Source organism: Salvelinus sp. IW2-2015, linkage group LG18 (genome assembly GCF_002910315.2).
Source record: "Salvelinus sp. IW2-2015 linkage group LG18, ASM291031v2, whole genome shotgun sequence".
Taxonomy (NCBI): Eukaryota; Metazoa; Chordata; class Actinopteri; order Salmoniformes; family Salmonidae; genus Salvelinus; species Salvelinus sp. IW2-2015.
In genome coordinates this window covers 59,068,255-59,092,890 of record NC_036858.1, presented here as the reverse complement: position 1 = coordinate 59,092,890, position 24,636 = coordinate 59,068,255, and the positions used below count along the sequence as shown (strand labels likewise).

General features: G+C 43.5%; 1 protein-coding gene across 3 annotated transcripts in view; it reads right to left on the bottom strand.

Annotated features, from left to right (window-relative positions):
- The window catches only part of adkb (adenosine kinase b), a 272,625-nt gene that overhangs the window by 32,182 nt on the left and 215,807 nt on the right, over positions 1-24,636 (bottom strand). For all 3 annotated transcript variants that reach the window (XM_024007874.2, XM_024007873.2, XM_024007875.2), the window contains one exon: positions 9,243-9,281. In XM_024007874.2, the coding sequence (XP_023863642.1) occupies positions 9,243-9,281 (39 nt within the window). The remainder of the gene's footprint in view (positions 1-9,242; positions 9,282-24,636) is intronic.

The following is a 24,636-nucleotide window of genomic DNA, read 5'->3' as shown; positions in this document are numbered from 1 at the left end:
AAAGCAACTCTTGCCCAGATTTCGTCGACTTTGTTAACTAGGGACTGGACATTAGCGAGTAATATACTCGGGAGTGGTGGGTGGTGCGCGCGCATTCGAAGCCTCACTAGAAGACCGCTCCAGCACCCTCTCCTCTGGCGGTGTTGTTTTGGTCTCTGGAATCAGTTCAAATGCCCTGGGAGGTGCAGAAAAAGGATCCGCTTTGGGAAGTCGTATTCCTGGTCGTAGTGCTGGTTGTGCTGGTAAGTTGACGTCTCTCTGATGTTCAATAGTTCTTTCCGGTTGTATGTAATAACACAATGTTTTCTGGGCTAACAATGTAATAAATAATACATAAAAACAAAATACTGCACAGTTTCCTAAGGAATAGAAGCAAAGCTGCCATCTCTATCGGCACCATCTTGTAGTGATTATGTTTTGTTTCCTGTTGTTTACGAGGCATGTGACAAATTTTATTTGATTTATTGCCTGCTAAGGAGCCATTTCAGTCAATGAGGGTTCACAAAAGTGATTGAGAGAGGTCAGTGTTTCCTATCTCGGCTGGGCTGAGGGGATTTAAAAAAAAACTATTTTATTTCACCTTTATTTAACCAGGTAGGCTAGTTGAGAACAAGTTCTCATTTGCAACTGCGACCTGGCCAAGATAAAGCATAGCAGTGTGAACAGACAACACAGAGTTACACATGAGTAACAATAAACAAGTCAATAACATGGTAGAAAAAAGAGAACTATATACAATGTGTGAAACGGCATGAGGTAGGCAAAAATCGAATAATTACAATTTAGCAGATTAACACGGAGTGATAAATCATCAGATGATCATGTGCAAGAAGAGAGATACTGGTGTGCAAAAGAGCAGAAAAGTAAATAAATAAAAGCAGTATGGGGGTGAGGTAGGTAAATTGGGTGGGTAGTTTACAGATGGACTATGTACAGCTGCACGATCGGTTAGCTGCTCGATAGCAGATTTTAAAGTGTTGAGGGAGATAAAAGTCCCAACTTCAGAGATTTTTGCAATTCGTTCTAGTCGCAGGCAGCAGAGAACTGGAAGAAAGGCGTCCAAATGAGGTTTTTGCTTTAGGGATGATCAGTGAGATACACCTGCTGGAGCGCGTGCTGCGGGTGGTGTAGCCATCGTGACCAGTGAACTGAGATAAGGAGGCACTTTACCTAGCAAGCCTTGTAGATGACCTGAGCCAGTGGGTCTGACGACGACATGCTAGCGAGGCCAGCCGACTAGGGCATACAGGTCGCAGTGGTGGGTCGTATAAGTGCTTTAGTAACAAAAACGAATGCACTGTGATAAACTGCATCCAGTTTGCAGAGTAGAGTATTGGAACTATTTTGTAGATGACATCGCCGAAGTCGAGATCGTAGGATAGTCAGTTTTACTAGGTAAGTTGCGGGTGGAGTGAAGAGGGCTTTGTGCGGAATAGAAAGCGATTCTTGATTTGATTTTGGATTGGAGATGTTTGATATGAGTCTGGAAGGAGAGTTTGCAGTCTAGCCAGACACCTAGAGTACTTATAGATGTCCACTATCTAGGTCAGAACCGTCCAGGGTGGTGATGCTAGTCGGCGCGTGCGGGTGCAGGCGAGCGAACGGTTGAAAAGCATGCATTTGGTTTACTAGCGTTTAAGAGCAGTTGGAGGCCACGGAAGGAGTGTTGTATGGCATTGAAGCTCGTTTGGAGGTTAGATAGCACAGTGTCCAAGGAAGGGCCGGAAGATATAGAATGGTGTCGTCTGCGTAGAGGTGGATCAGGGAATCGCCCGCAGCAAGAGCAACATCATTGATGTATACAGAGAAAAGAGTCGGCCCCGAGAATTGAACCCTGTGTACCCCCATAGAGACTGCCAGCAGGACCGGACAACATGCCCTCGATTGACACACTGAACTCTGTCTGCAAAGTAGTTGGTAACCAGCAAGGCAGTCATTAGAAAAACCGAGGCTACTGAGTCTTGCCGATAAGAATATGGTGATTGACAGAGCTCGAAAGCCTTGGCCAGGTCGATGAAGACGGCTGCACAGTAATGTCTTTATCGATGGCGTTATGATATCGTTTAGTACCTTGAGCGTGGCTAGAGGTGCACCCGGACCGGCCGGAAACCGGATTGCACAGCGGAGAGGTCACGGTGGATTCGAGATGGTCAGTGATCTGTTTGTTGACTTGGGCTTTCGAAGACCTAGATAGCAGGGCAGGATGGATATAGGTCTGTAACAGTTTGGTCCAGGGTGTCTCCCCTTTGAAGAGGGGGATGACCGCGGCAGCTTTCCAATCCTTGGGGATCTCAGATGATACGAAGGAGAGGTTGAACAGGCTGGTAATAGGGGGCGACAATGGCGCGGACAGTTTCAGAAATAGGGGGTCCAGATTGTCAAGCCCAGCTGATTTGTATGGGTCCAGGTTTTCCAGGCTTTCAGAACATCTGCTATCGTGTGATGATGTGAAAGAGAGTGGGAGCTTGGGGGGGCGGGGGCGGGAGCTGTTCGCCAAGGTTGAGTCGCCCAGGAGGAAGGCATGGCCAGCCATTGAGAAATGTTTGTGAAGTTTCGATTATCACGGACTTATCAGTGGTGACCGTGTTACCTAGCCTCAGTGCAGTGGCAGCTGGAGGAGGTGCTCTTGTTTTCCATGGACTTTACAGTATCCCAGAACTTTTGGATTAGAGACTACAGGATGCAATTTCTGCTTGAAAAAGCGGCCTTTCCTTCCTGACTCTGCTTGTTATGGTTCTATTCCCTAACAGTTGCATATCGCGGGCGTCTTCGATGCTATTGCAGTTCGCCACAGGATGTTTTTGTCTGGTCGAGGCAGTCAGTCTGGAGTGAACCAAGCTATATCTGTTCTTGGTTCTGCATTTTTTGAACGGAGCATGCTTGTCTAATATGTGAGGAAGTAACTTTATAAAAATGACCAGGCATCCTCAACTGACGGGATGAGAGTCAATATCCTTCCAGGGTACCCGGGCCAGGTCGATTAGAAAGCCTGCTCGCAGAAGTGTTTAGGGAGCCTTTGACAGTGATGAGGGGTGGTCGTTTGACCGCGGACCCGGGCGGATACAGGCAATGAGGCAGTGATCGCTGAGATCTGATTGAAGACAGCAGAGGTGTATTTGGAGGGCAGGTTGGTTCAGGATAATGTCTATTAGGGTGCCCATGTTTACGGATTTAGGGTTGTACCTGTGGGTTCCTTATGATTTGTGTGAGATTGAGGGCATCAAGCTTGGATTGTAGGACTGCGCGGGGTGTTAAGCATATCCCAGTTTAGGTCACCTAACAGAACAAACTCTGAAGCTAGATGGGGAGCGATCAATTCACAGATGGTGTCCAGGGCACAGCTGGGAGCTGAGGCGTCGGTAGCAGGCGGCAACAGTGAGAGACTTATTTCTGGAGAGATTAATTTTTAAAATTAGAAGTTCGAACTGTTTGGGCATAGACCTGGAAAGTATGACAGAACTTTGCAAGCTATCTCTGCAGTAGATTGCAACTCCTCCCCCTTTGCGCAGTTCTATCTTGACGGAAAGTGTTATAGTTGGGTATGGAAATCCCAGAATTTTTGGTGGCCTTCCTAAGCCAGGATTCGGACACGGCAAGGACATCAGGGTTGGCAGAGTGTGCTAAAGCGGTGAGTAAGGCAAACTTAGGGAGGAGGCTTCTGATGTTGACATGCATGAGGCCAAGGCTTTTTCGATCACAGAAGTCAAACAAATGAGGTGACTGGGGACATGCAGGGCCTGGGTTTACCTCCACATCACCGAGGAACAGAGGAGTAGTAGGATGAGGGTGCGGCTAAAGGCTATCAAAACTGGTCGCCTAGAGCGTTGGGACAAAGAATAAAAGGAGCAGATTTATGGCGTGGTAGAATAGATTCTGGGCATAATGTGCAGACAGGGGTATGGTGGGCACGGGTACAGCGGAGGCAAGCCCAGGCACTGGTGATGATAAGAGAGGTTGTATCTCTGGACATGCTGGTCTCAATGGGTGAGGTCACCGCATGTGTGGGGGGTGGGACAAAGGAGGTATCAGAGGTACGGAGAGTGGAACTACGGGGTCCATTGCAAACCAAAACAATGAAATTATAACTAGCCTGAACAACAGTATGCAAGGCATATTGATATTTGAGAGAGACATACAAGAGCATAAAGTGATTGCAGGTCTTGATTGGGAGAGCTAGCTAAAACAACAGGTAAGATAACAGCAGCAATAACAGGGTGCTAGTCTAACACAGCAACAGGTAAAAATGGCGACGACTAGGCAGAGAGGGTCGGATTAACTACACACAGATCCTGAGTTAAAGCACAGAGCCGACAGATAAAAACACAATAAACAGAATGGAGTACCGTGAATTAATGGACAGTCAAGCAGGCATCAGCTATGTAGCCAAGTGATCATAGTGTCAGGGGCAGCCGTAGATGGAGCAGGGAGCCTCCACTAGCTAGCACGCGGCGTTTAAAGTTAGTAGCCCGGGGGTGGTCTGCTCAGACGGAGGGGGTCTGCTCAGACGGAGGCCGGTTGAGGGCACAGCGGGTGGGGTATACGTCTGCAGACCAGACGTGGTCGTGTCGACAGAGAATCCAAGCCGGATGGCGATGGCGAAAGAGAGGTTGTGAATTGTAGAATTGTGTTTGCTAACTGGTGCTAGCTTCGTCAGTGGCGCTAGCTGCGCTATGCAAGCTAGCTGTGAGGATCAGAAGTATGGGCTCAGGGATTACGGCAGGAATCCGGCGTTGTTGTCGAGAGACAGTCCGATGCTGGTAAATTGGTGAGTAATATCCAGGCTAATAACAGGGCTGGTGTCTGTGCAGAAGGTAAAAGCTGCTAGCAGCGGCAAAAAATGGCTAAATTAGCTTGTAGCTGATTTAGACCAGTTGTGATGGATTGGCAGGCTCTGTGTCGGCAAAAAAAGGTCCAGGCCAATTGGCAAAATATGTATTGTAGCACAAGAATTAGCCGGAGGACCTCTTCGGCTAGCCGGGAGATTGGCCTAGCTCGAGGCTAGCTCAAGGCTAACTGTTGCTTGCTTCGGGACAGAGACGTTAGCCAGGAGTAGCCACTCAGATTGCAGCTAGCTATCTGATCCGGTGTAAAGGTCCAGAGCTTGCGGTAGTAATCTGGAGATTTGGTAGAAAAAAAGCAGTCCGATATTCTCTGGGTTGATATCGCGCTGTGCAGACTGGATGTATTGACCAAGCTGAGCTGGCTGGTGTCCGAGTTAACGGTAAAGACCACTAGCAGTGACTAACTGATAACTAGCTAGTAGTTAGTTAGCTGGCTAGCTTCTGATGGGGGTTCCGGTTCTAAAGTATAAAAATAGCAGATCCGTACCACATTGGGTGTTGGGGGTTGCAGGAGAGTATATTCAGTCCGTAGATGGAAAGTGAGATTAAAATATAAACGGAAAAAACGAGGAAAACGATTATTTACACGGGACAAGACAAAACACACGTCCGACTGCTACGCCATCTTGGAACATGATGATGATTACACGGGATCAAGTGATAATTAAAAGAGATAAAGAGATCAATATTACTGGGTTAAAAACGCTCATTGTTTTGTCATGTAGAAATGTGAAAAAAACTAAGTATATAGGGCTGAACTGCATCCATTATCAGATGCAGTAATCAACAATTCTATATGGGACGATGAAACTAGGATATAGGATAGCCTATAGTGTGGCTGAAGATTTGCTGTTAGACAAAGCTACGTGAATGAATAAAGGGGACATGGCTAGGTGGTGTTATACATGTAGTCATATATTATTCTCCTCCTGAAGCAGGCCCTGTCTGCATCCAAATGACACTCTATTCCCTACATAGTACACTACTTTTGACCAGAGCCCTATGGGGAATAGGATGCCATTTGGGATGCAGAACATCTCTTGACAGCATGTGCACAGACTGGATATCTTGGGGCCTGGAGACTAACACAACTCTCCAGTGAGCCTCRCTTTGATCATCACAGTGATAAAAACCCACCCCTGTCATGGCTGCTTTACTATTAACTTATCATGATGTACTATGAGCAGGTGGAATGTCTCTATCAGTAGCTCACAGTAGGGTGGACCATGAACGACGCTGCTGTTTTATCATTGGGTTCCAGTGGCTCAGTGGGTTGGGCTTTAGAGAATGGTGGATTGTGGGTTCGATTCTCACATGGCCACATCTACTCTCAATGTTGACAGTTCTGTAAGTCACCTTGGATTCAAAACGTCTACTAAATGACCATATAACATTACATTATAATTGTTAAGTATTTTATTATCATATTATTAGTAGAATTTATACAACAATAAGTCTCTTCTCAGGCAATTCTAGCAGTATAGTGTTTTCCTACAATGAGGAACGTTTAGAGCAACCAAATAAAGCCAAGCAGGAAGTAATCAGAGTGATACGGCTCTTATCCAATACCACCAGCCAGCTATACTGCCTCCCTTCCTCACTCCAGCCGATGAGCTTTAGCACCTCTAAATGCTTCCCGAAGCTCCGTTAATCAGTCTAAAGAGGTTCGCCGAGACATTGGGCAGAGGAAAAATGGGAGTAACACTCCAAGTAAGTGCTAATGGAGAGGTTAATACAGAGGCTGTTAACAGGCAACAGCAAAGAAGCAATTTGTCACTGTGACTAACTCAACCGAACCACAAGCCAGCCACTCCAATGACTCCAGACACCAAATGCAAAAATCTCCACGGGAGTAACACACGGCCCGGGTGTGTAACCCTTTAAGGTTTATGAGAGGTTTACAAAAAGAGTTTAAGTCTGTTTAGGAAAACAGGGGTTTAGGGGTCTATTATAGGGGTTGGGGGTGGTAGGGTAACTATTATGGTAGTTGAGGAATGCAAAACACACACACAATGAACACAATATGTTACTACACCTGTTTGTGTAGCCGACTTACCTGGCAACAACTTCCTATGGCAACAACACAATATGGAAAACAGATCATATTCAATTCAACATGAGTGCATTTAGAAAATGTTAAGGAGACATTTTGCATCGTCAATTTGGATRATTGTACTGCTGACAAATGCAAACGTGTGAATGATTAATTGTGCAGTAATTGATCGGATCCAAATCAACAGCATCTGCACTTTAGTGGGTTATGATGATCTGAGGCACATTTCTCTGAAGTAGTTTTTTTAAAACCACATAATATGACAGCTTTATCAGGATGTTACATTCCTGCGTCTGTATCAAAGCCGCTGAAAAATGTATCTTCCTCAATACAGAGAGGTTGTTTGTGAGGCAGGGTTGCATCCTAAAGAGCACCCTAATCCCTATGTAGTGCACTACTTTTGACCAGTAGTGCACTTTATAGCAAATAGGGTGCTATTTGGGATGCAACGAGTGCCCAGGAAAGATTTCATTATTGCTGGTCTACAGATACCTCATCTCATCTCTGGCCATTTYAAGGAAACAGATGACAATCAGAACGACTGCTAAGTGTGTTTTCAGGTGTGCTGATGGCTTTTTGAAGAGAGAGAAACATAACCTAGTCTTTTAATGAATAAATATTAAATAGTAATTGGCATGGCTACAATGTATATTTCAGACGAGCAGATTATTTAGTATGGTTATTATAAAAACAAAAAGCAGGAAGCAGAAATGTCAATGCACATCCTCCTTTTCCTTCCCTTTGCCAATCTTGTGAATTAACATATTTTTGGAGCACCTAGCTGCACAAACCACATTTTTACAAACGTGACATAACAACAAGATAAATCTAAGCAGAAAAAACGAATTTAACCGTGAAACCATCTAGAAATACTGTAAGTACCATACTAGTGTTGTTCTCTGAAAAATCATATTCATCAGATGCAATTTTGCAATGTTCTGGCAAATCAAGTTGACACAGAAAATGTCAGAGAATTGGTTAGTACTGGAAGAGTTGACGCTTTGCCCTTTATATTTACTTTCTGTGATGTGAGCTTTTTCCCTCCCTCCCTCCCTCCCTCCTCTGTGGAAGCTGTCAGGGCCATCAGGAATCCATTCCCATTCCAGTCACGTTGATCACACCGTAAGTGATTCTGGATGAAAATTATTCATACATAGAAGAACTATATTCAAGGGAGAGCTCTACCTTTAAAAGAGAAAAAACACTTAAAAACATCTAAAGCAGATTTCACATGTTTGTCTTTTTTAATTGATATTTAAAAAGCAAAGCTGGATATAGGATTTTCTGAAAAGGCAGCAAAGAGGCAGGCAAAGCTAAACATGTATTCGTCATTTAATGCGCAGCCCCACTTAAAACATATTTTATGTAATTTTAATTTACATAATCTAAAACCACAGGTGGCAGTAATTTGGTTATTAAAAGGATACTGTGCGCGCTGTACAATTTTGTGTTAGTTCTATATTATACTGTAGCAGGGAGAGGGGAGACATATCATCCCTGGGAGTAATGATACTAATGAGAGAAGCTTTTTAACCAGGCAACCTGTCAGCCCCCAAAGAGAGAGGGAGAGAGAGGCAGCCAGAGAAAGAGGCAGAGATACAGAGAGAGCATATTTTGCATTTAGAAAGACCCTGTATAAATTAAATCCCCCAATTAGATGTTTTCTCTTTGTGTGTATTATTCTCAATGTATTCTTGTTTTTGTTGTCATATACTGTTGTTCCTCAAGCATATTGTTCATTTATGTAATACTTCATATACATTGCTTTGGCAACAGTGGCAAACAGCCATTCATGCCAATAAAGCATTTATCAAATTTAATTGAAATGAGAGATGGAGAGAGAGAGCGGCAGAGAGAGAGATTCAGAAAGAGATAGAGCGGGAGAACAGGGAGGTAGAGGAGCAGAGCGAGAGAAAAAGAGAGGCAGTGTGCGTGCAAGAAAGAGAGAGGCAGAGAGAGAGAGAGAGGCAGAGCGCGAGAGAGCGAGAGAGAGAGAGAGAGAGAGAGAGAGCGAGAGAGAAGGCTTGAAACCATGCCCAACTTCTCAGCTTCCCAAGAGGCTTTTCAAAATTCAATACATAACATCTGTAGGCGATGTTGGGTGCAGACCTAGCGGAGTGCGTCATAACACACAGACACAGAGAGACACACACACAGAGAGACAGAGAGAGAGAAAGAGAGAGATGGCTGAACAAAGAAACCATGACGACTACCAGGTTTCCATAGCAACTGCTGCAAGGCCTGGAGAGTATAATAGCACATCAATCACTGTCCAAAAAAGAACTAAATTATCAGCTAAAATAAACCTTTAGGATCTGTTTAGTGGTGTGCATTCGGCGGTAACTCACCTCCTCGAAACCTTGCTCTTTGGCAAAAGTGGCCGCCTCCTGAAATAGAAAATAAAGAACACAAATTAACAGTTAATTACAGAGTCACAATGCTGTAACGGAAGTCACATAAACACATCCCAAATGGCCCCCTATCCCCTATGTAGTGCACTACTTTTGACCAGGGCCAACAGGGGMCTAGACAAAAGTAGTGCACTACATAGGATGCCATTTGGGACATGCTCACTTCAGGCATACAGTACAAGACCTCTCACTTCCTTCAGTCACTGACATACTAAACACGTGTGATGACCTGACACTTGAGATTGAAGGAGTAACTTGAGTCCATTCTGCTGCTGTGCTACTTTGCTCCCTGAATTAATACTGTACTCATAGGGGACGGCATAAAGCCATTTAATCCCAATGCCCCACTTTGGCTCATTTTACAGCAACAGCCTTGAGAAGAAGACAGACAACGTGTGCATCTCAAATGGCACCCTATTCTCTTTATATTGCACTGCTTTTGACCAGGGCCCATAGGGTCAAAAGTAGTGCACTATATAGGAAATAGCGTGCCACTTGGGATACATTCAACACCATTTCAGCACAGCCATGAAACTACTGTAACACAGAGGATAGATATGGATAGATATGTGGGTTTCCCAGTTTACACCACTGGAATTCAATAATAGTGACCACGAACGGCATGATTTATAGTGTACTTGACTTTTGGTGGTTGCTAGCAGTCAGGTGACATTATTTGCTCTGTTTAGTCAATGGGCAAAGGCTTCTGTAGGCTAGCTGTTGCACGATGAGATGCAATAACATGGACACAAATCACGAGTGACAAGTCCATTCGCTCAATTCACTTTTGACCCTTAGACAAAGCAATAAGTCGATGCTATGATGCTAAATGACCCGATTATATGGAAAGGGGGCTGGGGTTGTGACCTTGGGGAGACACGGGTTGACGACCTGGTCTTACACACAGAAGAGAGGGAGGAGATGAAGGAGTGTGTGTGTGGTGTGTGTGACAAGAGAAAAGGGAGGAGAGAAGACATGAAACAATAGGGTTATGGGACCCAGGGGGGAACAGGCATGCCTCTCTGTCTCTGATCACCCATTACTGGGACAGAGATACTGGATGTCACTTCATCTAATAACACACACACACACACACACACAGTAAAAAAATGTAGTTTCAACTAATTATTATTAAGTAATTGGTTACACAGCCTTTTTTAGTTTCTCAACTGTTCAATTAAAGTGCTACCTGAAATTAAAATGTTTAGTTGACCCAAACTTAGCATTAACTTGAAAAAGCGTCAGTCAACTTATATTATGTGTTTGCTCAACTTGTCTCATATGTTCATTCAACTAGAATTATAATTTTCTTTCTCCCTAAGATGGCGTAGCAGTGCAGACGTGGTTTGTTGTCCTCTCGTTTACTTTTTGTATTTTTATCTTTTTTTAATATATTTCAATTTATTTTTCAATCTCTTTTTCATTATTAAATTAAATGTCACTTCTGGTAACCCGCCTCACTCAATGTGACAAGGATCCGCTATTATTTCTAGACCTTATAGCCAAAACCTCCATCAGAAGCTAGCCATCAGGAGCTAACCAGCTAATTAGCTACTAGCTATTTAGTCATTGTTAGCCACTGCTAGTGGCCTTTACTGCTAGTGGACTGTTTTTCTCCACTACAACACCGGATTCCTGCCGTAAACCCTGCCGTAAACCCTGGACCATTACTCCTGATCATCACAGCTAGCTAGCTGCCACCGTGTGACCCAGCCCCGAAGGTCGCCCTGAGCCAGGGGCATCTCCCAGCTAGCAAACTAAATTACTACAACTACAATACCTCTTTCGCCATCTGGCCCGGTCCCTTCGTCAACACGGCGCCCCGCCATACCACCACGACTGGTAGGCAGACGCAATTCCATCCGCTGTGCCCTCAACCAGCCATTGCCGGACGTCGGAGCAGACGCTTCTACTTACCCCGGCCTGCTAACTTTAAKCGCTGTGTCTCCCGCGTGCTAGCMTAGCAACGACTACCCCGCGGCTTTCCTGTTCCATCTATTGCTGTTCACTGGACCCTATGATCACTTGGCTACATAGCTGATGCCTGCTGGACTGTTCATTTATCACGGGACTTCACTTAGTTTACTTTTGTTTATCTGTCGGCCCTAGCCCCAAACTCAGGCCCTGTGTGTAGTTAACCGACCCTCTTTGCACATTCATCGCCATTTTACCTGTTGTTGTTGTCTTAGCWGATTAGCTGTTGTTGTCTTACCCGTTGTTGTCTTAGCAAGCTCTCCCAATCAACACCTGTGATTGCTTGCCTTGCTTTATGTCTCTCTCAAATATCAATATGCCTTGTATACTGTTGTTTAGGATAGTTATCATTGTTTTAGTTTACTGCGGTGCCCCTAGTCCCACTCTACATGCCTCAGATACCTGCTTTGTCCCACCTCCCACACATGCGGTGACCTCACCCAGTATAACCAGCGTGTCCAGAGAGGCAACCTCTCTTATCATCACTCAGTGCCTGGGCTTACCTCCACTGTACCCGCACCTCACCATACCCCTGTCTGCATATTATGCCCTGAATCTATTCTACAAACCCCAGAAATCTGCTCCTTTCATTCTCTGACCCCAACTCACTAGATGACCAGTGTTGATAGCCTTTAGCCATACCCTCATCCTACTCCTCCTCTGTTCCTCGGGTGATGTGGAGGTTAACCCAGGCTCTGCGTGTCCCCAGGCACTCTCATTTGTTGACTTCTGTAATCGAAAAATCCTTGTTTTCATGCATGTTAACATCAGAAGCCTCCTCCCTAAGTTTGTTTTACTCACTGTTTTAGCACACTCCGCCAACCCTGATGTCCTTGCCGTGTCTGAATCCTGGCTTAGGAAGGCCACCAAKAATTCTGAGATTTCCATACCCAACTACAACAATTTCCGTCAAGATAGAACTGCCAAAGGGGGAGGAGTTGCAATCTACTGCAGAGATAGCTTGCAAAGTTCTGTCATACTTTCCAGGTCTATGCCCAAACAGTTCGAGCTTCTAATTAAAAAAATTAATCTCTCCAGAAATAAGTCTCTCACTGTTGCCGCCTGTTATAGACCCCTCTCAGCTCCCAGCTGTGCCCTGGACACCATATGTGAATTGATTGCCACCCATCTATCTTCAGAGTTCATTCTGTTAGGTGACCTAAACTGGGATATGCTTAACACCCCAGCAGTCCTACAATCTAAGGTAGATGCCCTTAAACTCGCACAAATTATCAAGGAAACCACCAGGTACAACCCTAAATCCGTAAACATGGGCACCGTCATAGATATTATCCTGACCAACTTGCCCTCCAAATACACCTTTGCTGTTTTCAATCAGGATCTCGGAGATCACTGCCTCATTGCCTGCATCTGCTATGGGTCCGCGGTCAAACGACCACCCCTCATCACTGTCAAACGCTCCCTAAAACACTTCTGCGAGCAGGCCTTTCTAATCGACCTGGCCCGGGTATCCTGGAAGGATATTGACCTCATTCCGTCAGTCGAGGATGACTGGTCGTTCTTTAAAAGTAATTTCCTCACCATCTTAAATAAGCATGCCCCTTTCAAAAAATTTAGAACTAAGAACAGATATAGCCCTTGGTTCACTCCAGACTTGACTGCCCTTGACCAGCACAAAAACTTCCTGTGGCGGACTGCAATAGCATCGAATAGTCCCTGCGATATGCAACTTCTCAGGGAAGTCAGGAACCAATACACACAGTCAGTCAGGAAAGCAAAGGCTAGCTTTTTCAAATAGAAATTTGCATCCTGTAGCTCTAACTCCAAAAAGTTTTGGGACACTGTAAAGTCCATGGAGAACAAGAGCACCTCCTCCCAGCTGCCCACTGCTCTGAGGCTAGGAAACACTGTTACTACCGATAAATCCACTATAATTGAGAATTTCAATAAGCATTTCTCTATGGCTGGCCATGCTTTCCACCTGGCTACTCCTAACCCGGTCAACTGCCCGGCACCCTCCACAGCAACCCGCCCAAGCCCCCACAATTTCTCCTTCACCCAAATCCAGATAGCTGATGTTCTGAAAGAGCTGCAAAATCTGGACCCCTACAAATCAGCCGGGCTAGATAATCTGGACCCTCACTTTCTAAAATTATCTTCAGAAATTGTTGCAACCCCTATTACTAGCCTGTTCAACCTCTCTTTCGTATCGTCTGAGATTCACAAAGATTGGAAAGCTGCCGCGGTCATCCCCCTCTTCAAAGGGGGTGACACTCTAGACCCAAACTGCTACAGACCTATATCTATCCTACCCTGTCTTTCTAACGTCTTCGAAAGCCAAGTTAACAAACAGATTACCGACCATTTTGAATCCCACCGTACCTTCTTTGCTATGCAATCTGGATTCAGAGCTGGTCATGGGTGCACCTCAGCCACGCTCAAGGTCCTAAACGATATCATAACCGCTATCGATAAGAGACATTACTGTGCAGCCGTATTCATCGACCTGGCCAAGGCTTTCGACTCTGTCAATCACCACATTCTTATTGGCAGACTCGACAGCCTTGGTTTCTCAAATGATTGCCTCGCCTGGTTTACCAACTACTTCTCTGATAGAGTTCAGTGTGTCAAATCGGAGGGCCTGTTGTCCGGACCTCTGGCAGTCTCTATGGGGGTACCACAGAGTCCAATTCTCGGGCCAACTCTTTTCTCTGTATATATCAACGATGTCGCTCTTGCTGCGGGTGATTCCCTGATCCACCTCTACGCAGACAACCATTCTGTATACATCTGGCCGTTCTTTGGACACTGTGTTAACTAACCTCCAAACGAGCTTCAATGCCATACAACACTCCTTCCCTCTGTTCTGACTTAGAATATGCGGACAACTACAAATACCTAGGTGTCTGGCTAGACTGTAGTCTCCTTCCAGACTCATATCAAACATCTCCAAAGTCTCCTTCCAGACTCATATCAAACATCTCCAATCCAAAATCAAATCTAGAATCGGCATTCTATTTCGCAAAAGCCTCCTTCACTCAAGCCGCCAAACTTACCCTAGTAAAACTGACTAACCTACCAATCCTCTACTTCGGCGATGCCATCTAAAAAATAGCTTCCAATACTCTACTCAGCAAACTGGATGCAGTCTACCACAGTGCCATCCGTTTTGTTACCAAAGCCCCTTATACCACCCACCACTGCGGGTATGCTCTTTCGGCTGGCCCTCGCTACATATTCGTCGCCAGACCCACTGGCTCCAGGTCATCTATAAGTCTATGCTAGGTAAAGCTCCGCCTTACCTCAGCRCACTGGTCACGATAACAACACCCACCCGTAGCACGCGCTCCAGCAGGTATATCTCACTGGTCATCCACAAAGCCAGCATGTCCTTTGGCCGCCTTTCCTTCCAGTTCTCTGCTGCCAGTGACTTGAACGAATTGCAAAAATCGCTGAAGCTGGAGACTTARATTTCCCTCACTAASTTTAAACATCAMCTATCTGAGCAGCTAACCGATCGCTGCAGCTGTACATAGTCCATCTGTAAATAGCCCACCCAATCTYCCTACCTCATCCCCATATTGTTTTTATTTACTTTTCTGCTCTTTTGCACACCAGTATCACTACTTGCACATCATCATTTTCTCATCTATCACACCAGTGTTAATCTGCTAAATTGTAATTACTTCGCTACTATGGCCTATTTATTGCCTTACCTCCTCATACCACTTGCACACACTGTATATAGACTTTCTTTTTTTCTATTGTGTTGACTGTACGCTTGTTAATTCCATGTGTAACTCTGTGTTGTTGTTTCTGTCGCACTGCTTTGCTTTATCTTGGCCAGGTCGCAGTTGTAAATGAGAACTTGTTCTCAACTAGCTTACCTGGTTAAATAAAGTTGAAATAATTTTTTTATTTTATTATTTGGGCATCTTCACAAGCAAAGGCTGTGGAACTAGTTACACACACACTGTGTTTTTGACATACACTGTTTTCAACTTACATATTTGACACACGTTGACATACATGATTACCTTGTGCATGTTCATTTATACAGTAATTGCCCTCACCTAGGATTTGAATTCACAATCTCTTGGTTAACAGCATTCCAATCTTTGTTACACCACCATGTCTGTGTCAATGACTGATTTAACCTCTATTACTATACTTTGCACTTCAAAGTAAATCTAAACTCTTAAAATTACACTCGAGCAAAACTATCTTATTTTCCATAGTGATTAAGGAGTAACATTAAAACAGAATAATATGCCAAATCAACAACAGACCACTATACAGAAAACTCTAAAATAAGTAAACAAAATCAATGATGAGAGAAGTCAGATTAATTGATAACTGACACAGACATGGTCGTGTAACACGAAGATCGGAATACCGTGAACCAGAAGGTTGTGAGTTCAAATCCTTCGTGAGGACAACTTGAATAATAATTGCTGTATAAATGAACATGCACAATGTAATCATGCATGTCAATGTTTGTCAAATAGGTAAATTGAAAACATTGTATGTCAAAAGCAACATGTGTGCAACTACTTCCACAGCCTTTTTTTGTGAAGTATTTATAATAATAATTTCTAGATAAATTGTAACAGCAGTCTAAGTCGTCCTCCTCCTCAGACGAGGAGAGGCGAGAAGGATCTGAGGACCAATGTGCAGCGTGGTACTTTTCCATGATTTAATAAACACAAAACAAGACACTATACAAAATGACAAAACAAACTAACCGTCACAGTCCCGTGTGGCACCAACACTGACACAGGAAACAACCACCCACAATCCCCAACACAAAACAAGCCACCTATATATGATTCTCAATCAGGGACAACGATTGACAGCTGCCTCTGATTGAGAACCATATTAGGCTGGACACAGAAACAGACAAACTACATAGAATTCCCACCCAGCTCACGTCCTGACCAACACTAAACAAGCAAAACACATAAGAACTCTGGTCAGGACGTTACATAAATGAACAAAAGTTGAGCAAACATTTTAAGTACTTGCCTAAGTTCTCAAGTTGGAGCCAAGTTTGGGCAAACTAAAAATATTATGTTCACGTAACACTTTGACCGAAAGGTTGAGTTAACTAAAAAAGGTTGTAGAACCAGTTACTTAATAATAATAATTAGTTGAAACTATATTTTTTTACAGTGCACACATACATGCATTTGCACGCACACAACCACCCACCCTCACCCATTCAAATAGCCACGCAAGCTCTTTTCAAATGAGGCGAGTGTCTCTTTTTGTCATGATCGTCTTCGGGTGAAAGAGAGGACCAAGGCGCAGCGTGATATAAATACATTATGTATTTATTTAAGGATGAAAAAAAKCCACTAAAACAAACAGACAACCGTGAAGCTATACAAAACAAATAAGTGCAGACACTGGCAACTTACACATAGACAATCACCCACACCCTACCTAATGACTATGGCTGCCTAAATATGGCTCCCAATCAGAGACAACGATAGACAGCTGTCTCTAATTGAGAACCAATCCAGGCAACCATAGACTTACATAAACACCTACAATGAACACAACCCCATGAACTCTACAAACACCCCCTAGACAATACAAACACCCTAGACGAGACAAAAACACACAAACATCCCCCATGTCACACCCTGACCTGACTAAAATAATAAAGAAAACAAAGATAACTAAGGCCAGGGCGTGACACTTTTAATGTAGCTAGTGGGCACCAGCCACTCACATTCATTCATTCGTTAATTTATTAACTAATAGATATTGACTTCAGAAACATTTAATCACAGATGAGCAGCAACCATCACACTTCAGGGGCATGAACAGCTTAATGCGTTGTCAAAACAAGGATACTTCATTTGGTGCTCCTTTGCAAAGGGTGTGTCCCAAATGGCAACCTATTCCCAATGTCCGGGGCAGGCAACTATATTCAGCCACGGATGGTCGGGGGGCCGGAATATAATTATAATAATTTGTACACTGCAAATTGGACTAAACCCCAAAATAATATACTCCAAATATTTCCAAAATTAAATACATTTTAGCTGAATTCATGGTGATTTTACAGTTTTTGACCAAAAACCTGAGAGTGTACAAAACATTAAGAACACTCTTTCCATGACATAGACTAACCAGGTGAATCCAGGTGAAAACTATGGTCCCTTATTGATGTCACCTGTTAAATCCACTTCAAACAGTGTAAATGAAGGGGAGGAGACAGGTTAAAGAAGCCTTGAGACATGGATTGTGTATGTTTGCCATTCAGAGGGTGAATAGGCAAGACAAAATAGTGGCTTTGAACGGGGTATGGTAGTAGGTGCCAGGCGCACCGGTTTGTGTCAAGAACTGCAACACTGCTGGGTTTTTCACACTCAACAGTTTCCTGTGTGTATCAAAAATGGTCCACCACCCAAAGGACATCCTGCCAACTTGACAACTGTGGAAATCATTGGAGTCAACATGGGCCAGCATCCCTGTGGAATGCTTTCGACACCTTGTAGAGGTGTTCTGAGGTCAAAAGGGGAGGGGGGTGCAACTCAACATTAGGATCGTGTTCTTAATGTTTTGAACACAAATGAGTGTCATTTGGGACGCAGACAAAGCCTTTTAAAAAGACACATGAATGCAGGCTGAATACCATTCCTGTTGGTTGGCTATAGTCTTCAGTCACCCAGTTAGCTACAGTGGAAACACTCTTCTGTGTAAGTGGGATTTGGTTGGCAGCATAGAAAATTAATATAATGGTGGTAACAATTTCTATGAGCCACCTGCGTGTGATGTATTATAGGCATTTATGCATTTATAAGGGTTCTTAGGATAGATGGAGCTGCACGCTGTTATGAATGCTTACAGCTAAACCACACAATACAACTAATGTGTGACTACATTATATATGCATGCAGAAAAAGTTGTATTGAATTCAATTGAATGCATTTATAGCCCTTGTGTAATAAAGAACCTTCAGACCTACAGTATAATACACTATTGGACGATAGAAAACACTAATTAATTCATTATGCGTTATAAAAGGGTTGCCAAATGATAACGGGTTGAATCACTAAGAGTTTATGACTGATACAATGGCAGAACGATATGAGGGCTTAATGTTTCTTTACGGTTGTCACTAAAATGGTAAGTGCTTAAAATTCCAGAAAATCWAAAAAAAAATCTAAAATTCCCCAGAAATTCCCCCAAATTTGTGGAAAGTTTACTGAATTTTGCAACCATATTCTATACATTCTTCGAGACACATCTGGACAAGATTAATGTCTTCAACAAAGTGCCTCATTAGTTTAAAGATGTAATGAAGTGTTCCCTTCATTTGATTATCCAAGTCTCTTTTCTCCTCTTTAAAGATCGAATCCGCATGAGGGGAAACAGCGCCACTGTTCGCCCCCAGGGCCTTTGTCATTGTTTTGTTGATGAAACAAACAGAGGCGAGGGGCCTCAGGCAGTGTGAAAAAAAGAAAAGCCAGTACATATTTTGCGGTTCTGTCGCACGTGCAATGTTGTCAGCGGGAAAATCAAATCAAAGTGTATTTGTCGCATGCACAGGATACAACAGAGCTAAACAGTAAAGTAAAATGCTTACTTACAAGCGCCTCCTCAACAATGGCTTGTTCAATATATAAAAAAAACATTGTTTGTTGTTTACAGTAACCTACTTGTTGTTGTTTAGATTAACCTATTTGTTGTTTTATCTCAAACAGACGTGGCAGTTCCCCAATTAAGGATTCCAGCTGAGTGATGTGGCAAGTTGATGAGGGACCAGAGGTTCTCCTTAAGGCGTCACCAAGCTTCAGTTCGGCTGGCGGCTAGCCGAAGTTGACTAGGAGAACAAAACGAGTGTGCTCGCATACTCCCTTAAAAGACATTGGCTTGAAAAACTAGAAAAAAAACGTAAATACTACTTTTTGTTTGTTCATTTTAGCTATTGCTCAAAATAGTCAGAATTTATTTAAGATTACTCAAGAAATCTATGATACATTTTTACCCAGACTATTTCCATTGCCCCGTCCCCCTCTTTTACACCGCTGCTACTCTCTGTTGTTATCACCTATGCATAGTCACTTTAATAACTCTACCTACATGTACATATTACCCCAACTAACCGGTGCCCCTGCATATTGATTCTGTATTGGTATCCCCCTGTATATAGTCTCGCTATGGTTGTTTTACTGCTGCTCTTTAATTACTTGTTACTTTTATTTCTTATTCTTATCTGTCTTATCTGTCTTATATATCTTATCTTTTTTAAACTGCATTGTTAGTTAGGGGCTCGTAAGTAAGCATTTAACTGTAAGGTTGTATTTGTATTCGGCGCATGTGACTAATCAAATTTGATTTGATTTGGACTTTTTTGCCAAGGACATCTTAGTTGCGCAATTTTACATCTAAGATGTTCGGGAACAGTATTTATAAATAAAACATTTTGCATGAAAAGGAGTCGTCTCGTTGAATGGCAACAAAAACTTTACTGAAGAATCCAATCACCGACGAAGGGGTGTAGACTTTGGCTACTGACTTCAGCTTGTCAACATTTTTTTGTGTGTGCCCGAACAACCAAAAAAAAACCTTACCGAAGACCAAAACAAACCAAAATGTAATTTCTTGGGGTCAAAATATATGCACAAACTCTTCCGAAACTAAGCTACTTTTTATTTGTTGTCATTTTTACCCCCTTTCTCTACAATTTCATGATTATGATCTTGTCTCATCGCTGCTACTCCCCAACGGGCTCGGGGGAGGCGAAGGTCGAGTCATGCGTCCTCAGAAACATGACCCGCCTAACGCGCTTCTTAATTAACACCCGCTCGCTTAACCCGGAAGTCAGCTGCACCAATGTGTCAGAGGAAACACTGTTCAACTGATGACCGAAGTCAGCCTTCAAGTGCCCGGCCTTCCACAAGGAGTCGCTAGAGCGCGATGAGCGAACCCCAGGCTGTAGTGACGCCGCAACACTGGAATGCAATGCCTTAGGCAACAGCGCCACTCGGGAGGCCTACCAGGCTACTTTTCATTTAAAAGATTAAATTCACTAGTCCGTCGAGCCCTCTCCCACAAGAATAAACAATATTCATTTTCTAGCGATGTTCTGAAGGATCATGCCATCTCACCAATTCCCTAATTATCCTATGGACATGCCCTCATTCCTGACAACTCACCACACCTAAACTCACTCTGATAATCACCATTCCTCTCCCTTCCTCAACTATATAAGCAGCAAGTTTTATCAAATTTTTGTTCAGCGTTTGTGGTGGCAGCCCAATTCCTTAGCCTGGCTAAAGTACAGTAAGTGCCATATATTGTGTAGCATTAATTGTAAAATTGTAACCTGTGTACATGTGTTGTTTGCAAGCTCATAGTTTGATGCCTGCACTGGCTTAGTTGTTTATTCTAGTTAGTGTATTGTAGTATTTCTACATGTTGCAGCCTACTTTATAATCTCTTGTCATGGCACTGCTCAGTCACACATGCCAATGTCTTGCACCTCCCCCTTTATATCCTCCAGAACCACAACCTCCTATCATAACTTGTATCAAACTTACAAGTCGTAAAAAAAGGCAAACTCAGCTCCATCATTCATTGAATCAGATGGCTCATTCATAACAAAAAAAACAACTGATATTGCCAACTACTTTAATGATTTTTCCATTGGCAAGATTAGCAAATTTAGGGAGCCATGCCAGCAACAAACGCTGACACTACACATTCATGTATATCTGACCAAATTATGATTGGTGTCTATCAACAATGTCAAGCCACCAGAGTCTGACAACCAGAGGTGTGGACTCGAGTCACAAATATTATGACTTGCAACTTGACTTTGACTTTAACAGCAATGACTCGTGACTTGACTTGGACTTGAGCCTGTTGACTCGACCTGACTTGATAACCTCCCTAAGCCGAAATATAAAAAATGATGCTATTAAAAAAAGTGTGCAGCGCATCAACTCTTCATTTAACGAATTACAGTTTGAATTGGACAGCAGCCAATCAAATTGTGCCAGCTGAGAAAAATTTGTGCCTGGCAGTGCAGAGGAATGTCGGCGAGTGAATTCAGATGGAGCACTTGGAAAGATGATACACAAAATTATTATTTTCGGATATAAAGACGACGCTGTATCAACAAAAAACGGATTGCAACTTGCAATACATGCGGGAATTAAATTACAGACGAAGGTGCAACAATTTCCAACTTTGTTCGACATTTGAAGCTGCTCATTTATAACTTTACTAGTATAGCAAGTAGGCTAACGTAATTTTAAATCAATGAGCCTCCACACAGTCAGTCAGTGCGGGAACGTGATCATTGCACTCAAGATTGAGCTACAACTGGCTAGGCAGTTGGTAGCCTAAATCCTGCCTGATGTTACTGCTGTTCCTAAAACCATTGACATACGTTAGCCTACTGTAACCACACAGAGAGTGTGTGTGTGTTAAGGTTGGACGATTGTGTACAAGCCTACATCGCCCGATTGCGATCCTCGATAGTCGATCACTATTGGGGGGGTCTTTCTCATTGCTACCCATGTATTTCCATGGAAATAACGTTTATTTGGAAAGTAATAAATATATAGATATTTTTAAAAGCATTCATGATTTGCGTAAATGTAATATACTAACTATTACTCGTTAAAAATATGAAATGGTATTACATTTGGTGAAGAGCACATTATGACTTGTTTAGGACTCGAAACTCAAAGTTTAGGACTTGAGACTTGACTTGATACTTGACGGTCTTGACTTGAGACTTGACTCGGAATTGCCWGTCTTGACTTGGGACTTGACTTGGGACTTGAGTGCTAAGACTTGAGACTTCCTTGTGACTTGTAAAACAATGACTTAGTCCCACCTCTGCTGACAACTAGGATGGAAAATTACTGAGGATAATAGAGGACGATATTGCCACTCCTATTTGCCATATTTTCAATTTAAGCCGAGTAGAATGTGTGTGCCCCCAGGCTTGGAGGGAAGCAAAAGTCATTCCGCTACCCAAGAATAGTATAGCCCCCTTTAATGGCTTAAATAGGCGACCAATCAGCCTGTTACCAACGCTTAATAAACCCTTGGGAAAAATTGTGTTTGACCAGATACAATGCTATTTTACAGTAAACAAATTGACCACAAACTTCCAGCATGCTTATAGGGAAGGACATTCGAACAAACACAGCACGTACACAAATAAKTGATGATTGGCTTAAAGAAATTGATGATAAAAGATTGTGGGGGCTGTTTTGTTAGACTTCAGTGTAGCTTTTGACATTATTGATCATAGTCTGCTGCTGGAAAAATGTACATTACTGTTCCGGGATGCTGGCCTTCTAGGCAGAGTTGCAAAGAAAAAGCCATATATCAGACTGGCCAATAAAAATAAAATATTAAGATGGGCAAAAGAACCCAGACATTGGACAGAGGAACTCTGCCTAGAAGGCCAGCATCCTGGAGTCGCCTCTTCACTGTTGACGTTGAGACTGGTGTTTTGAGGACTTTTGAGGTGTCTGTTTCTCAAACTAGACACGCTAATGTACTTGTCCTCTTGCTCAGTTGTGCACCGGGGCCTCCAATTCCTCTTTCTATTTTGGTTAGGGCCAGTTTGTGCTGTTCTGTGAAGGGAGTAGTACACAYCCTTGTACGAGATCTTCAGTTTCATGGCAATATCTCGCATGGAATAGCCTTTTGAGCCTGTAATCCCACAAACGCTGATGCTCTAGATACTCAGATACTCTAGTCTAAAGAAGGCCAGTTTTATTGCTTCTTTAATCAGGACAACAGTTTTCAGCTGTGCTAAAATAATTGCAAAAGGGTTTTCTAATGATCAATTAGCCTTTTAAAATTATAAACTTGGATTAGCTAACACAACGTGCCATTGGAACACAGGAGTGATGGTTGCTGATAATGGGGCTCTGTACGCCTATGTANCTGTAGTCGACAATCATCTCCTTTGTCTTGATCACGTTGAGGGAGAGGTTGTTGTCCTGGCACCACACGGCCAGGTCTCTGACCTCCTCCCTATAAACTGTCTCATCATTGTTGGTGATCAGGCCTACCACTGTTGTCATCGGCAAACTTAATGATGGTGTTGGAGTTGTGCCTGGCTGTGCAGTCATAAGTGAACAGGGAGTACAGGAGGGGACTGAGCACGCACCCCTGAGGGGCCCCCGTGTTCAGGATCAGCGTGGCAGATGATGTTACCTACCCTTAACACCGGGGGGGCGGCCAGTCAGGAAGTCCAGGATCCAGTTGCAGAGGGAGTTGTTTAGTCCCAGGGTCCTTAGCATGGTCATGAGCTTTGCGGACACAATGGTGTTGAACGCTGAGCTGTAGTCAATGAATAGCATTCTCACATTGGTGTTCCTTTTGTTTAGGTGGGAAAGGGCAGTGTGGCGTGCAATAGAGATTGTGTCATCTGTGGATCCGTTAGGGCAGTATTCCTATTGGAGTGGGTCTAGGGTTTCTGGGATAATGGTGTTGATGTGAGCCATGACCAGCCTTTCAAAGCCCTTCATGGCTACATAAGTGTGTGTCCCTGGTCGGTAGTCATTTAGGCAGGTTACATTAGTGTTCTTGGCCACATGGCCTATGGTGGTCAGCTTTAAACATGTTGGTATTACAGACTCAGACAGGGAGAGGTTGAAATTGTCAGTGAAGGCACTTGCCAGTTGGTCAGCGTATGTTCGGAGTACACATCCTGGTAATCCGTCTGGCCCTGCGGCCTTGTGAAAAGATCTTACTTCAGCTACGGAGAGCGTGATCACACAGTAGTCCGGAACAGCTGATGCTCTCAAGCATGTTTCAGTGTTACATGCCTTGAAGCGAGCATAGAAGTAATTTAGCTCATCTGGTAGGTTTGTGTCACTGGGCAGCTCACGGCTGTGCTTCCCTTTGTAGTCTGTAATAGTTTGAAAGCCCTGACACATCCAACGAGCATCGGAGTCGGTGTAGTACGATTCGATCTTGTCCTGTATTGATGTTTTGCCTGTTTGATGGTTCGTCGAAAGACATAGCGGGATTTCTTATAAGCTTCTGGGTTAAAGTCGCGCTCCTTGAAAGCGGCAGCTCTACCCTTTAGCTCAGTGCGGATGTTGCCTGTAATCCATGGCTTCTGGTTGGGGTATGTACTACATACAGTCACTGTGGGGGGGACGTCATCGATGCACTTATTGATAAAACCAGTGACTGATATGGTGTACTCCTCAATGCCATGGGAAGAATCCCGAAACATACTCCAGTCTGTGCTAGCATAACAGTCCTGTAGCTTAGCTTCTGCTTGATCTGACCACTTTTCTATTGACCGAGTCACTGGTGCTTCCTGCTTTAGTTTTTGCTTGTAAGCAGGAATCAGGAGGATAGAATTATGGTCAGATTTGCCAAATGGAGGGCAAGG